The 14,629-nt window shown below is 41.7% G+C and overlaps 1 protein-coding gene across 1 annotated transcript in view; it reads left to right on the top strand.

The window, feature by feature from the left end:
* The window catches only part of slc8a2b (solute carrier family 8 member 2b), a 125,662-nt gene that overhangs the window by 106,510 nt on the left and 4,523 nt on the right, over nt 1-14,629 (top strand). The window contains exons 6-15 of the mRNA XM_088344981.1: nt 1,075-1,449; nt 2,451-2,576; nt 3,020-3,215; nt 4,035-4,165; nt 4,276-4,649; nt 5,217-5,320; nt 7,408-7,425; nt 7,848-7,972; nt 11,699-11,798; nt 14,003-14,275. Of these exons, the coding sequence (XP_088201107.1) occupies nt 1,075-1,449; nt 2,451-2,576; nt 3,020-3,215; nt 4,035-4,165; nt 4,276-4,649; nt 5,217-5,320; nt 7,408-7,425; nt 7,848-7,972; nt 11,699-11,798; nt 14,003-14,275 (1,822 nt within the window). The remainder of the gene's footprint in view (nt 1-1,074; nt 1,450-2,450; nt 2,577-3,019; nt 3,216-4,034; nt 4,166-4,275; nt 4,650-5,216; nt 5,321-7,407; nt 7,426-7,847; nt 7,973-11,698; nt 11,799-14,002; nt 14,276-14,629) is intronic.

The raw sequence follows: 14,629 nt of genomic DNA, 5'->3' as shown, positions 1-14,629 counted from the left end.
GATGGATGAATCGATGGATGGATGAAAAGTCCTAAAAACTGAAAAGTAAAAAAAGGAAATATGTACTGAGTAGTATTATGAAGGCGGCACGGCGGCTGAGTGATTAGCGAATCCAGCTACCAGCCTTCCTGTGTGGAGTTTGTAAGTTCTCCCTGTGCTTGCGTGGGTTTTCTCCGGGAAGTCCGGTTTCCTCACGCGTTCTAAAAACATGCAAGTCATGTTGATTGGATGGGCCAAATTGTCCCTAGGTGTGAATGAGCAAGTTGTCTGTCTCTATGGGCCCTGCGACTGGCTGGCAATCAGTTCAGGGTGTCCCCTGCCCACAGCCCAAAGACAGCTGGGATGGGCTCCAGCACCCCCGGGAACCTACCGAGGATAAGCAGGGCAGATAATGGATGGATAGTATTATAAATTTTAAAAGAATTATATCGAATTGAAAAGTACTGTAAAGTATGAATAATTACTCAATTGGATGAAAAAGTAGTGAAAAGGACAAATAGTAGTGAAAAGTATTGATAATTGAAGGCGTGCAGCCTTTGCCACATCTAGAAAACCTATTTAAAAACTGCAGGCCGTTTGTTTTGTTTATTACATAGGCACCTTGTATTTTCCTGTGCTGCTTTCAGCCTTGTACTTGATTTGGTCTCTTGGCCTTAGGTTGGACACCCCTTCGTCAGATTCGGTCCAAACCTTAGCCCGTTATTTTACTCTTAAATGCTTGCTATACTAGAAATAAGAACCAGGAGACAGCATATTGTCATTCAACTATTTACTGGATGCCTTTTTTAGACAGTCTTATCTCAAATAGTTCCTAGTTTTATACTGTCTTAGCTGCCTATCCACACAGGGGAAAATGTGACTCAGGCTCACAACGGTACCTATGGTTTTAACTGGTTCAAACTAGATCATTTGTGCAAGAGTGCTTTTAGAGAGTAAGGCCGCCAAGCAAGGACTAGGTCAGCTCAAGTGTTCAATGTAACATCTGAGAGGCCTAATCAACCTAACTGTTAAAGATTTCTGTATTTTAAAACACTTTATGACACAACAAGCTATGATTTATTTTTCATCTGTCAGGTTTGGGAGGCATTGGTGACCCTTCTGTACTTCCCGGTGTGCGTTATCCTGGCTTGGATCGCCGATCGCCGTCTGCTCTTTTATAAATACATGGGCAAGCGATACCGGGCCGACAAACGTCACGGCATCGTAGTGGAGATGGAGGGGGACTTGACGCCCAACAAGGGCGGCATGGAGATGATCGCCGACGGCAAGTTCCCACCACAAGGGGGCGTCGTTGCGCCTGCCGAGAACTACGGCGGCGATGGTGCGGCGGCCAATAATGTTGGAGCGGCTGGCTCCGCCTCCGCGGGCCCTGGGAATACCCTACCCAACTCTAACAGCGCATTGGTCAACATGGAGAGCAGTCGTGAGCTAGATGAGAGCCGCAAGGAGGTAGGAAGCCTAAATAAGAGCAGTGACATTAAACCTGTGTGCCGTGACACCTTGTTTAGTGTGCTGCAGGAAATGTCCTAATTTTATCATAGCAAAAAAAGCATGCCATTGTTCAGTATTTTTTTCTTTCTTCAATTAATTAGCTGAATAACTGTAACATTCATCCATGTCAGTAGGTGGCAGCTGATCAGTATTTTATTCTTTTTGTATACCGTAAATTCCAACAGAGCGGACCTGATTAAAAGCCGCTTGCTTAGATTTAAGAACGAAACTCAATTTTGTCTTCGCACAGGCGGCACCAGATTTAAAGCTGGAGGCTTAAAAAGTCATAAAAATCAACTAAATCACTGTCATTTCTTACATTTTAAGCCCAACGCAAACTTGATCAACTGTGTGGGGAATTTGGTGTTGATGCCATTGGCTGCAGACTGCCAATGGCATCATGCGCTAGCTCACATGACGCCATATTCCGCTGTGTTGTTTTTAAGTTCTGCTCCGTGTCATTCACCTCACGTGTTTTCGGGTCGTGACCTTTCAAGATGGCGATTACAAAGAAGGGAACATATTTACAACAGCGCCAAAGAGAAACCAAATGAGGACTGTGTCACGTAAAATGTGAGCGTTATATTTCTAGAAACAGCACCAGGGTAACCATACTCTGGAGAAGACTGACAGATTGTAACACAGATGTGGGAAGATGTCTTTTTGTGTTTTCATTGGTAGTTGCCACTGTACCGGACCAAATTGCATTCGCTTGTCATTGTTCCTCGAGGATAAGAGGAAAGTTACCTGACATTGCTCCCGATGATACGGAAAGAGAAGTTTCGTGTTTTTAATATATAATGTACAGTATAAATTGAGGACTAAATTTATGGATGAGAAGTTGAAATATCGTATGTTGTGAAGTCTGAATTAAGTAGTTAAACCTACCGTTTTGATCACACCGGCCTTTTAGACATTCACAACCTAAATATCCGTGTTCTGGGTCCTGCCTATTCAAGGTAATTCGCATCCTGAAGGAGTTAAAGCAGAAGTATCCGGACAAAGAGCTGGATCAACTGGTGGAGTTGGCCAACTACTATGCACTACTGCACCAGCAGAAGAGCCGAGCCTTCTACCGCATACAGGTAAAGAACTCCAGTAATTTTGCCCAGGCCCGAGCCAAAATTTAACATACAACTGTTTTTTTCAAATGTGAAATATGAGCATTACCTAAATAATAGTGGAGAAACACTGGCCCACATGATCAGTGATATGCATTGAGGTTGCTGTCTGGAATTGCGCAGTCATACGTACAAGTAAATTAAGCTGCAGCTTATTGATCATTTGGTCAGCAGTGCAAGAAAGCAGTATAGAAAGTCAAGCATAGAAAAATCGACTTACCTTAGCACAGTAGTTACATTCACCAACAGACCATATCATATTTGGAATGTTAGTAAATATTAGATGCCACATGTGAATGGGTGTCGAGAACTGGATGGAGGTTGCTGTAAACCACCACATCCCCAAAAACCTCCAACCCATCACTTTCACAATGTAGCCCTCCTCACACTCCATTTAATCCCCGAAGGCCACACGCATGATGATCGGAGCGGGAAACGTCCTGAAGAAGCACGCCGCCGACCACGCTCGGCGCGCCGTGGTGGCCGACGAGGAGGTGCCGGAAGACGACGATTTGGCCGAGTGCAGCCGCATCGCCTTTGAAAGCGCTCACAGTCAATGCATGGAGAACTGTGGCATCCTCACGCTGGCTGTAACATGCCAAGGTAGGGGAAAGAGAACAGAAGCAAACTTTTTACAATATCCATTGTGAATTTGTGGCCATCTTAGTAACACAAAGCCCAATAATTTGAAATATTGAAGCAGAAACAGACAGGTTGATATCATATTTAAAGGCATACTGTGTAATATTTGACCACTTAATATCGCTGTACAGACGCTGCCCTACTTAGAAACGAGTTCCGGACGATTGTTTGTAAATTAAATTTGTTCGTAAGTTGCCTAAGTGCTATATTTTGTATGTTTAAGGTTTGTATAAGTATGTTTCAGGCTTGTATAAGTAACCTGTATTGTACAGTACGATAAAAATATTGTTGTTTTTCACAAATAACTTTTGCACGGTGAAATTAAATTTTAAAAAATGTTGCTTCTATACGTTATTGCACTTACGTGGATGTTATGGAGAAAATAAAAATGTTGCATAAAAATCCATTTTGCCTTCCTTTAGCATGTGGAGAAGTCTGAGTTTGTTGGCGATAGAAAGCATCTTTCTCTGCCTTTTGGTGCTTTTGTGTGTCCAGAGTGTTTTGTTTAAATTGTGACTTTTAGAGAAAGTTGAAACTGAAAAGGATTTGCGTATATGTAATGTAGGTTCTTCAAGCTGTTTGAGTAAAACTTGTGTACAACCACGACGTTATTGCACAGGCATACACAGGCGGAAAATAGCTAGGGTGACTGTTTAGCCAATCAGAATGCAGAACAGTAAAAAAGTAAAAGGATTACTGAACTCATTACTATTACTCTAAATTTCACATGCATTATTGTCTTGTGAATGACATGATGAATTGACAACGTGATGCTTTCAGGTGGTCTGGGAGAGAACACCTTCTACGTGGACTACAGGACCGAAGACGGTTCAGCCAATGCCGGCTCCGATTACGATTACAGTGAAGGAACATTGGTGTTCAAACCTGGAGAGACTTGCAAGGAAATTAAGGTGAGAAAAAGGGAAATATTTAGATACGTTCCATTGCTGTGGTGTTCCGGGGATTATATAAGCTAAAACGGGGTCGATATGCAACTGCTTTCACTCAATCCGATTTCCAGGTCGGCATTATTGACGATGACATATTCGAGGAGGACGAGCACTTTTTCGTACGGCTTCTTAACCTGCGTGTGGGCGACGCTGAGGGCATGTTCGAAAGCGACGAGGCAGGCGCAGCCCCCAAAGGCCGGCTTGTGGAGCCCCTGGTAGCCACGGTGACCATTCTGGATGACGACCACGCCGGCATCTTCACCTTCAGCGAGCGAATGGTGCGCATCAGCGAGAGTGTGGGCACCATGGAAGTGACGGTGGTCCGGAACTCGGGCGCCCGTGGTACAGTCATCCTGCCCTACCACACTGAGCCAGGCACTGCCAAGGCAGGCGAGGACTACGAGGATGCGCAGGGCGAGCTGGAGTTCACCAACGACCAGACAACGTGAGCCGTTTGATGCCAATTCTAATTTCTAATTCTATAGCAGTGTTTTTCACCCTTTTTTGAGCCAAGGAACACCTTTTTTCATTCGATATGTTTAAAAATTAGTTGTCAAAATAAGGTGAGAAGACATCAATGGATTTTGAACTTGGAAGGAGGACAAAGGGAGAAACATCTCGATAAAAAAGTACAACCCTTTCCCTGAGCCCTTTCTTATCAAATCTTGTATCAAATCTCCTGGTTAGAAAAGTAGATCCACCCTCAAAGGAGTGAAATTCAAAGAACAGCATCATGATTGGCTGATAGTAACAATGATGTAATACAGGCAGGTATAAGATACAACCTGTGAGCAGGACTCACTCCGTTGGATTTATGTTTGTTTTTATGTTTATTTGGTTATTTGGCTGATCATTGAAAGAAAGCCATCAAATGATTTTGCAAGAATAAAATTGGGCAATTTCCCACGGCACACTAGACAAGGTCTAATGGCATACTGATTGAAAAACACTGCACCATAATGAAACGCAAAGTTTGAGGCAAATCTTTTTATATGTGTGTGCACATGTGCAGTCAAACGCTCCAAGTGAGGATAATTGATGACGAAGAATACGAGAAACATGAAAACTTCTTCATTGTCTTGGAGGAGCCACGCTGGCTGAAAAGAGGCATTTCGGGTAAGCATACATTTTACTCTCTCTCAAGTGCATTGAACATGCAAAGCACATGCAACAGTCATTTAAAAAGTTTACTACAGTACAAAATTTGATAAATGTGCTCGGCATACCTTCATACACCCAACATGAAAAGCACAGACATTTGTTATTGACTTCTTAAGCAACACGCTAAGGCAGTGGTTCTCAAATAGAAAATACTTAAGAAGCACTGCGCTAAGGAGAGATACTCAACACACTATGGAGGTAACATGTCAAAACCATGCAACATTTACTCTCAGTTCATTCATCTAAAAGGCTAAGTGAATACACCCAACACTTAACAATGCAACATACATGTCAAGCACATTTAACACGTCATACAAATGAATTAGCACATGAAGTGCATAGTTCCAACATGACATACATATACTTTAGTAAGTGAAGTATATATTTCCAATTTGCTAATGTAGATCCAACATGTTGAATACAGGCCAAGCACATAGGTAAGCAAAAAGCAGAGCAACATAATCTCCAAACACAGCACATACATCACACATGTTAAGCACATAAAGGCTATGCTTTGGGAACATTTATGCAACATCGGCAGAAAATTCTGCTTTATATCATTTTTGTCAGGAGCTCTCTTGGGATGATGTGTAAGCACAATGCAAGCACAAAAGTATAGATTAGTACAATCAAACTGTTGTCCTTTATTAGGGCTTTGTTCATCATACAAAAAAGGCAGGCAGCAAGGCAATGGTATACAGAACACCAGAGGCAATCAAACGTTACACAATAGCCTAAAGGTTTGAAGATCCAATGAGTCTGGGTAGTGAAGTCAACAGTACAAAGGTTCATTAGGCAGTATTCGGTAGTGCGGTAGGTCAGGCCAGGGCTCGGTACACTGAGTAGACAAGAGCGCTGTGACAGGGTCGCTTGGAACGTAACGAGGAAGGCAACAGACTAGCAAGGAACTAAGGGAACTGAGTACTAATAAAGGTAAAAGAATGAAACGTGATAGGGGGACAAAACGCGGGCAAATTCAGACAAGTTACTAATGCTGTAAGGTGTTAAATAAAACCCGGAAGTTAGTTCCATATCAGGTAATGTCAACCGAGAGAGAAAGAGAGAGAGAGAGAGAGAGAGAGAGAGAGAGAGAGAGAGAGAGAGAGAGAGAGAGAGAGAGAGAGAGAGAAAACAGAATTGTGACATTTTTATCTTGGGGATATAATTCTTTTTAATAAACACAGTATTTTATACCTAGAATGGAAAACAACACTTCAAATGTGCAAACAATCTTTAGTATTACACAATATGGCTTAGAGTAGAGTATAATTTAGGTTTTTGAAATTAAAATACTAATAGGTTTAAATTCAGTCAAATAAGAAAAAATATAACAGAATAGAGGTGAATTGGCCGGTCCAAATTGTCCCTAAGTGTGAATGAGCGAATGAGTTGTCCGTCCCTGTGTGCCCTGCAATTGGCTGGCAACCAGTTCAGGGTGTCCCCTGCCCACTGCCCGGAGATGGCTGGGATGGGCTCCAGCCCCCCCGCGACCCTAATGAGGATAAGCGGTACGGCTAATGAGATGAGATGAGATAACAGAATAGGTATACAGTAATGAATTTCCAATGGGGTTAAATGGGATTTTAAGTCCAAGATGATATGTTAGCCACACTTGGTAAATAAACCCGTAAAAAAATCATAGTACACAGCTGCCACGAGCTGATAACATGAATCTACTTGTAGCCAAACTTTAGGTAAATATCAGATCTTCAAACATGAGCATCCAACATGCCAATCCTTTGCATGCCACATGGTAGCTAGCACATACCCCCAGTCCAAGCACCCAAAACGCTAAGCATATACATCCCCCATTAATAAAGCGGCAGCTCCACACATAATGCACATGATACTTGATACAAGGTGTCATACCAAAGCTTTTACATTTAGCACTCTATGCATGAACGCATAAAACAATAGCTACTTACGACACACTGGGAACTTTCACCTGGTCATGTACCCATTAAATAAATAATTTAGCGTCTTGCAGATGCATTATCCTGCACTTGTTAATAATTGTTCTTTCTCTTCTTTTGTCATCACAGCTCTGCTACTCAACCAAGGTAAGATAGCCTGTTTCTTTTTGCTGTTGTATCATTTTTCACCTTGCTTTACTCTGATTTGTATATTGGTTCAGTTCAATGAAAAGCCTGAAACATGCTGCCACTTGAGTGAAATTACATAATAAAGGATTTCAGCATTTTTAGGTTTAGGCAGACAACTCGGTAGGTCCATTGGCAGAGGATAATGTACTCAGAAGGACGTTTCAGCAAATGCAGGATACAAATGTGCTAATAGTCGCTGTACCAAATCATCAGTGTTAGCATCAAAAGCATACACCATGTGGAGGCAAACAAGCAGACAGAAGCTTGCTGGCGACGTCCCGCAGTTTGGCCTTTATCATCGTAATGATGACGGACGACCCGCTGTTGCTAGCCGACTTAATCCTGATTTCATTGAGCGTGTCTCTAAATTATCCTTTCAGAGGGGTCCGAAGGCCAACTGAGTGCAGAGGAAGAGGAGGCTCGAAGGATTGCCGAAATGGGGAAACCCATTCTCGGCGAGCACAGCCGTCTGGAGGTGGTCATCGAGGAGTCTTATGAGTTCAAGGTGCATCTTTTGTTTCACTACCGTAGCTGCACCAAAAATCCTTTTCATTTATTCAAATGTCCATCCTCCTTTCTTTCCTCAAGAAAGTTTAAATTACTCTATTGTACGGATTATGCGTGTGTTCCAGTTTCATCAAAATGTACTTTTCTATCGCCATCGAAACTAATGCTGAAAGTCGAGCCTGTCATATTTCTGGCCCAAGTTTTTATTCAACCTAGAGGTGAAAAAGTCTGTTAGACCGAAGCAGTGGACATGGGGATATCTCTCTTCACCTTTTTGTGATCATACCTTCATTAAAGGACCCTAGTCAACCAAATGTGTGAAACCGCTGATGGTTCATTGCGCCTGCTAGAAGGCCCTGGCCCACCACCTCTGGATCTTATTTGCTAAACCAACAGCATGATGGTCAGTTGTTTTATGCCTTGGTGCCTGCAAAACTTATTTTGAAGACCTCAGAGTACGTTTCTGAATCTGTCAATAAGTAATGGCTCAATCGTGATTGGTTAAATGGTTAAGTATGAGACCACACCTATGGAAGCAGCCCAACCCAAGGAAAAACAATGAAAAGAATCTGACAAACAATAATAAGTATTCATAAACAAAATATAATTAACATCACAAGATTCAGATATTTTTTTAGGCCAGCACGAAAGGCCTTGCAGGCCCTGGCAGCCCACCACTGGATTCTAATTTACCTTTTGCCACTTACAGCCTCTCTAATATGTCTAAACTGAAGTGTTTGGTCACACCTTTTTTAGCACCCATATTGACAAAAACTCTTCAAGTACTCAACAATACAAAATACTGATACCATCCATAAGGGGGGGGGCAAACCTTCGAATTTGCGGGCCATTCTTATTGTTGACTGTATTTACAAAGGTGCATTTAATTTTGGGCCCTTTTGGTAAACATTCAATTCATGCCAAAAAAATAATAAATGACAAATACATTTCTTTTTAAACAGCAGCGATTAAATAAACATGCAGACCTCTCTACGTGTATATGATTTTTCTTTTGTTTAGACCATTTAATCAAATCTATTTGGAAACACTCAGAATTAAAGCAAAGTATTACATTTTGTTTTTAAGCACAACATTTGATAATATAAATTGCAAAACTCAAAATGCAATAGAGCTAACTCAGAAGCGTTATTTTTTTAATTAAATTTGATCAATATGTTAATGTGTAAAATACATACATGATTAAAAAAAGTAGCATACAAAGAAAAATATACCCACATATTTGAATGTTGGGTACACTCCGGACAAGACTGGCACCAAATTACTCATCTTATTAGTAGTGTTTTGTTTTTGTGAACCATCTTATTTCTATATTCTCTTTTTTTTTTTAAAACTAGCGGGCCGAATGTGGCCCACGGGCCGTAGTTTGCAGACACCCGCATTAGTACCATGCTTAATAAGAATTTTGCTAAAGGGGTTGAGGTAGGCTCTCAATACATTCTTGCCCCACTGGCAGATAACTCATTTTAAGTAATTTCTTTCCCTGTTCTTGTAGAAAAAAAAACGTAAGATTAGCTGAATTGTCTAACATTTCATAATGCATAGACCATTCTATTCATGTATCGTTTCAAATATTTCAGTATTTTTTCATAGTATCATTGTAAAAGACCTTTGAATATGAAATACATCTGTCATCAGTTGATTATGCTCAATTCAAGGATCACTTTTCTTATTTTACTACAAAATTTCTTAAAAGTAAGCTACATTATTGAGTAAGTCCTTTAAAGCAATTACAAAATATTAATGTATTTAATGGTAATGTATATATTGATTTAACCCCAGAAATTAGCAAAAATATATGTATTTACTTATTTATATAATGTAACAGTAGATTATACAGACTGCCGGAGTAAATATCTTTAAAACCCATTAATCGCTTGCCTCCAGTTAAAAGTCGATTTTGAGGGGGGTTTATGGCCCTCATTGGCATTGAATGTGTTAACCCAGTTTGGTTTACAACTACTAAGCACCAAGGGAAATGTCGTAAAAGTGGTCAGGATGTTAAATGTATGCATAACTTCTCTGGATGGCCCGTTGTCCGTCCGTTGTCATTGATCGGTCATGCCCATGACTGGCGAGAAATCGCTTGGGAAATCGCTGATGTAAAAATCCTCCATGCAACCGTTTTTGTGGTTGTTAATGGCTTCCTTGTCGTCTTAATAACTTATTGATGTCGCCAAAAGGCTGTGCAATTTGTCTCTAAGTGAGTGGGTGGTGTTTATGTTAGCTGGCGGTGTTAAGAATATTGAATGAGGATGCACGTTACCTTTCATTCTTACACCGAAACCGGTGCTGCATAAAGTTATTGACCATATAACATTCATTTGATTTCTATAACCTGATTGGACCGGCCACTGTCACCAATATTGATACCTTAAACCTGCGATGACCAAACATTTTCTTGTGAAGGCCACATAACCTTTCCCGATTCTGATGAGCCGCCGGGGTAGGTATGTAACAGAATAAGTGCAATGATTGAGGGAATTCCGAAATGTAATAATTTCTTGTTTTGTAGAAATTAAATAACCCTTTATGGATTCTCGTAGAACAAAAGTAAGAAAAGTACATATTAACACTTTTAATGAAATATAAAATAACCAATACCGCTCTCTGGGTTTTTCAAAGCAAAAAAATCTATGGAACGTAAACTTTCTCTTATGCTGTGCACAACCTCAAAAGGTCCAAGTTCAGCTTTGTTGTCAGAGTGTTGGACCACCATATGACTTTCTAAAAGGCAGTAATATTATCTCATTATCACATTATTTTAGGTCACGGTAGAAGAGACGAATGTTACTTTTATTCTGCATTTCAAATGTCACAATGACAATGGATTTGTCATGATTACTGATGCGAGGCACCTGTGCCCACTCCGTTGGCGCCAACTGCCTTGGATGCTGATTGGCTCCCTGTCACTTTTTAAACCCCCGTTTTTCTGTTACCGGCTGTCAATCCGTCTGCGAACCTCAACTTACGCTAGGCAAGCTTTTTGACCCTGAGTCGCTCCTGTCTGGCTCCCGTCTGTTTCCCAGCTACGACGCTTTTTCTGATCTCGACCACGATTTTTGCTCCCCCATCCCGGCTACTCGACACCGTCATCGCTCCCCCACGGAAATACCACTTCCGCGTCTGAGAAACCTGCTCCCTGCGACCAGCGATCTCCGGATCGTGTGTACTATTCTTTCCCTTCTTCCTGACAAAACTAAGAGAAACGCACGCAGTGGGTCCTGTCTCCGTTCTGGTCCTGACAGAATTATATTCTTTTATTCTATTCTAAGCATTGTAAGTGACAAACAATTCTCATTGTAACATGTGAAATGCACAACAAAACTAACATTTGTCTCTGGCACCGAGACTAAAGATTGTATAATAATGAAATAAAACCCAATGCCTTCTCATGTGTCATGTTTATCACTAGTAATCAAGTGGTAAGAGTTTGGCGCTCTCACCGCCCCCGGGTTCGAATCCTGTTACAACCATAATCGCGCATCCGGACCTTGAGTTCATGTCAGGGTAAAAAAAAGACGTATTATATACGACGTATTAAAAAAATCTAAATGTGATCTGGTATTTTTAGGGGGGCAGACTAAATGTGGAAGCGGGCCATATCTGCCTCGGGACCACTGCCTTAAACCGAACTGATATTTGCTCTCATTCCTAGTATCGCTACATGTTCTAAATTACCGCTTTTTCATTTGTTTTTTGACAGAGCACGGTCGACAAGCTCATCAAGAAGACCAATTTGGCGCTCGTCATTGGCACACATTCTTGGAGGGAACAGTTTGTGGAAGCTGTCACAGTGAGCGCAGGTATAGCAATTTAGCAAGTGTGCTAAGTTTGTGAGTGTGAATCGTTGTCTACTGTACATTTTTTTGGACAGGCATTTTCTTGTGCACAAAAATGTTTTCACCATTGATACACCCCAAAGCCTTTTTGCAAAATCTGCTATGCAAAACTAAAATTACAGAAGCACATAAGGATATTTCCATCCCTTAAGTACAGCACCGTCATGGGACTTTTTTAAATGACTTTCATAGTTCAATCTAGATGCGATTAACCGTTGTAAGGATCTACACATTTCTTCTTTGCTGTTTTTGCTGCTGTTTAAATGTTTAAGTAAGCCAATTTATAATACAAACATCATGTGATGCTGAGACTTATAACAATAGACTATAGACATTGATAAGATTAAAATATTTGACACAGTGGTGATCCCTTCGCTTCCATCTATCCATCTATCCATCCATCCATCCGTTATCTGCACTGCTTATCCTCAGTAGGGTCACGGGGGTGCTGGAGCCCATCCCAGCAATGTCCAGGCAGTGGGCAGGGGACACCCTGAACTGGTTGCCAGCCAATCGCAGGGCACACGGGGACAGACAATTCGCTCGCTCATTCACACTTAAGGACGATTTGGACCGGCCAATTAACCTGACATGCATGTTTTGGGAATATGGGAGGAAACCGGAGTGCCCGGAGGAAACTCACGCAAGCACGGGAAGAATATGCAAACTCCACACAGGAATGCTGCTAGCTGGATTTGATCCCATGACCTCAGAAATGTGCTGCAGAAGCACTAACCACTCAGTCACTGTTCCGCCCATCCCTTCACTTATAAAACAAAATTTATTTTGATTCTTACCTGGCGGTAGGACACCTTGTTCTACTGGCATACTGTACAAAAATATGCTGGAATTCTCGAAGATGAGAATTAAAAGGACACCGTGTATTATTTAAACACTAAATGTCGCTGTATTGTGTTGTGCAACCAAAAACGAGTAGTAATAAGCACAAGCAAGAATATAAACTATAAAGATTCAAAGAGACTAAAACTCACAATGTTACTTCTTTTTTTTTTTTTTGCCTAGTCTTTCACAATGTTTTTGGTTTTTAGGCGTCACCGCAACAGAAAGATGGCGCACAATCATATCAGCTCTGAGCTCCCTCTAGATGAGCCTCCTGGTATCTAAATGAAATACTAATTACTAATTTCTCAACTTACAAGTTTAAAAAAACACAGTCCTATATTAGTTAATGTATATTTGCTTATTGTTTAAATCTATACTTTTTATTTTTATTAATTACTGAATTATTTTTAACACCAATTAAACTGAATACCAGGCAGCACGGCGACCACATTCCAAAAACATGCATGTCAGGTTAATTGGCCGGTCCAAATTGTCCGTAGGTGTGAATAAGCGAGTGAATTGTCTGTCCCTGTGTGCCCTGCGACTGGCTGGCAACCAGTTCAGGGTGTCCCCTGCCCACTGCTCGAAGATGGCTGGGATAGGCTCCAGCACCCCCGCGACCCTACTGAGGATAATCGGTGGAGATAATTGATGGATGGATGGAAAACTGAATACCACACTAAATAAGACAAAATTTCCCTTTAAAGGGAAAACACGGAATTGATTCTCAGATTCCTCACTTTCAGTCCTCACTTTGCGTTTTCTGAACCAGTTTTTTAAAGAGACGATTCTGAGATTAAAGTCAGGATTCTCATTTTAAAGTCAGATTTCTCAGCGTACTGTCAATAGATTTTCTTTTTTATTAGCCCAAATCATCAGTAGGCTGTGTACGGTAACTGATGTTCCTATTACTTAGGTTCATGGTTCACGGATTTTTTAACCACCTGGGTCATGAGGGCACCTCTTCTTTGTCGAGTGTCTTGGGCAAGTGCAGCCTGGTGGCACCCATCTTTCTATTTTTTGGGGTTGGCGTTTGATCGCCCACATGAAACAGATTCCACAGGTTTCCATGTTTACTAGTAGCCGGAGATACCTCCTGATCTGACTCAGATACAGCATATTCATCATCTTGTCGCCATTTTTGTCGGTGCAAAACGACGTACTGCATTTCAGAATTGACTGGTTGCTAGTGCAGCAAATAAAAACCAAATTCATATTTGACGGGCTCTAACATAGTATTTTTAGCTATCTGCTGCCACCTAGCAGGGAAGACAAGTCCTTCAGACATCAGAGAACTCAATGTGTGAATTGATCGGTTTTTTTAGGTGACGACGACGAGGAAGAAGGCCGAGAAGAGCACCTGCCCTCCTGCTACGACTATGTCATGCACTTTCTGACCGTCTTCTGGAAGGTTCTGTTTGCTTGCGTCCCACCGACTGAGTACTGGAATGGCTGGGCCTGCTTCATGGTCTCCATCAGCGTTATCGGCCTCCTCACGGCCATCATTGGTGACCTGGCGTCTCATTTTGGCTGCACGGTGGGATTGCGAGACTCTGTGACCGCCGTCGTTTTTGTGGCCCTTGGGACATCCATACCTGGTGAGTGAATTGGGTCGGGGGATGTTCTATCCAGAGATTGACTCCCTTTGTTTCGTCTTCAGCGTTGCGCAAGTTAATAGAAACAGAAACTAGTTCAGTTACTCGTTACTTCATTTAAAAAGTAATTCCCTTACCCGCAAGATTCATGGTTCACGGATCCCTTATGCACCTAGGTCATTGGAGCACCGCTTTCAGTGTTGTGCCTTGGGCAATTACATCCTGGCGCTGCCCATTTCTTTCCAGGGTGTTTTTGCGGGTAGGGGTTTGCCCCTCAGATAAAACAGTCTGGTTTCCATGGTTACCAGTGAAAAGAGAGGCCTCGGCATCCGACTCAGATACAGCAGCTTCATCATC

This window comes from Urocampus carinirostris, chromosome 10 (assembly GCF_059441175.1).
Source record: "Urocampus carinirostris isolate Australia breed hairy pipefish chromosome 10, RoL_Ucar_1.0, whole genome shotgun sequence".
Lineage (NCBI taxonomy): Eukaryota > Metazoa > Chordata > Actinopteri > Syngnathiformes > Syngnathidae > Urocampus > Urocampus carinirostris.
This window is presented reverse-complemented; position numbering and strand designations above follow the sequence as displayed.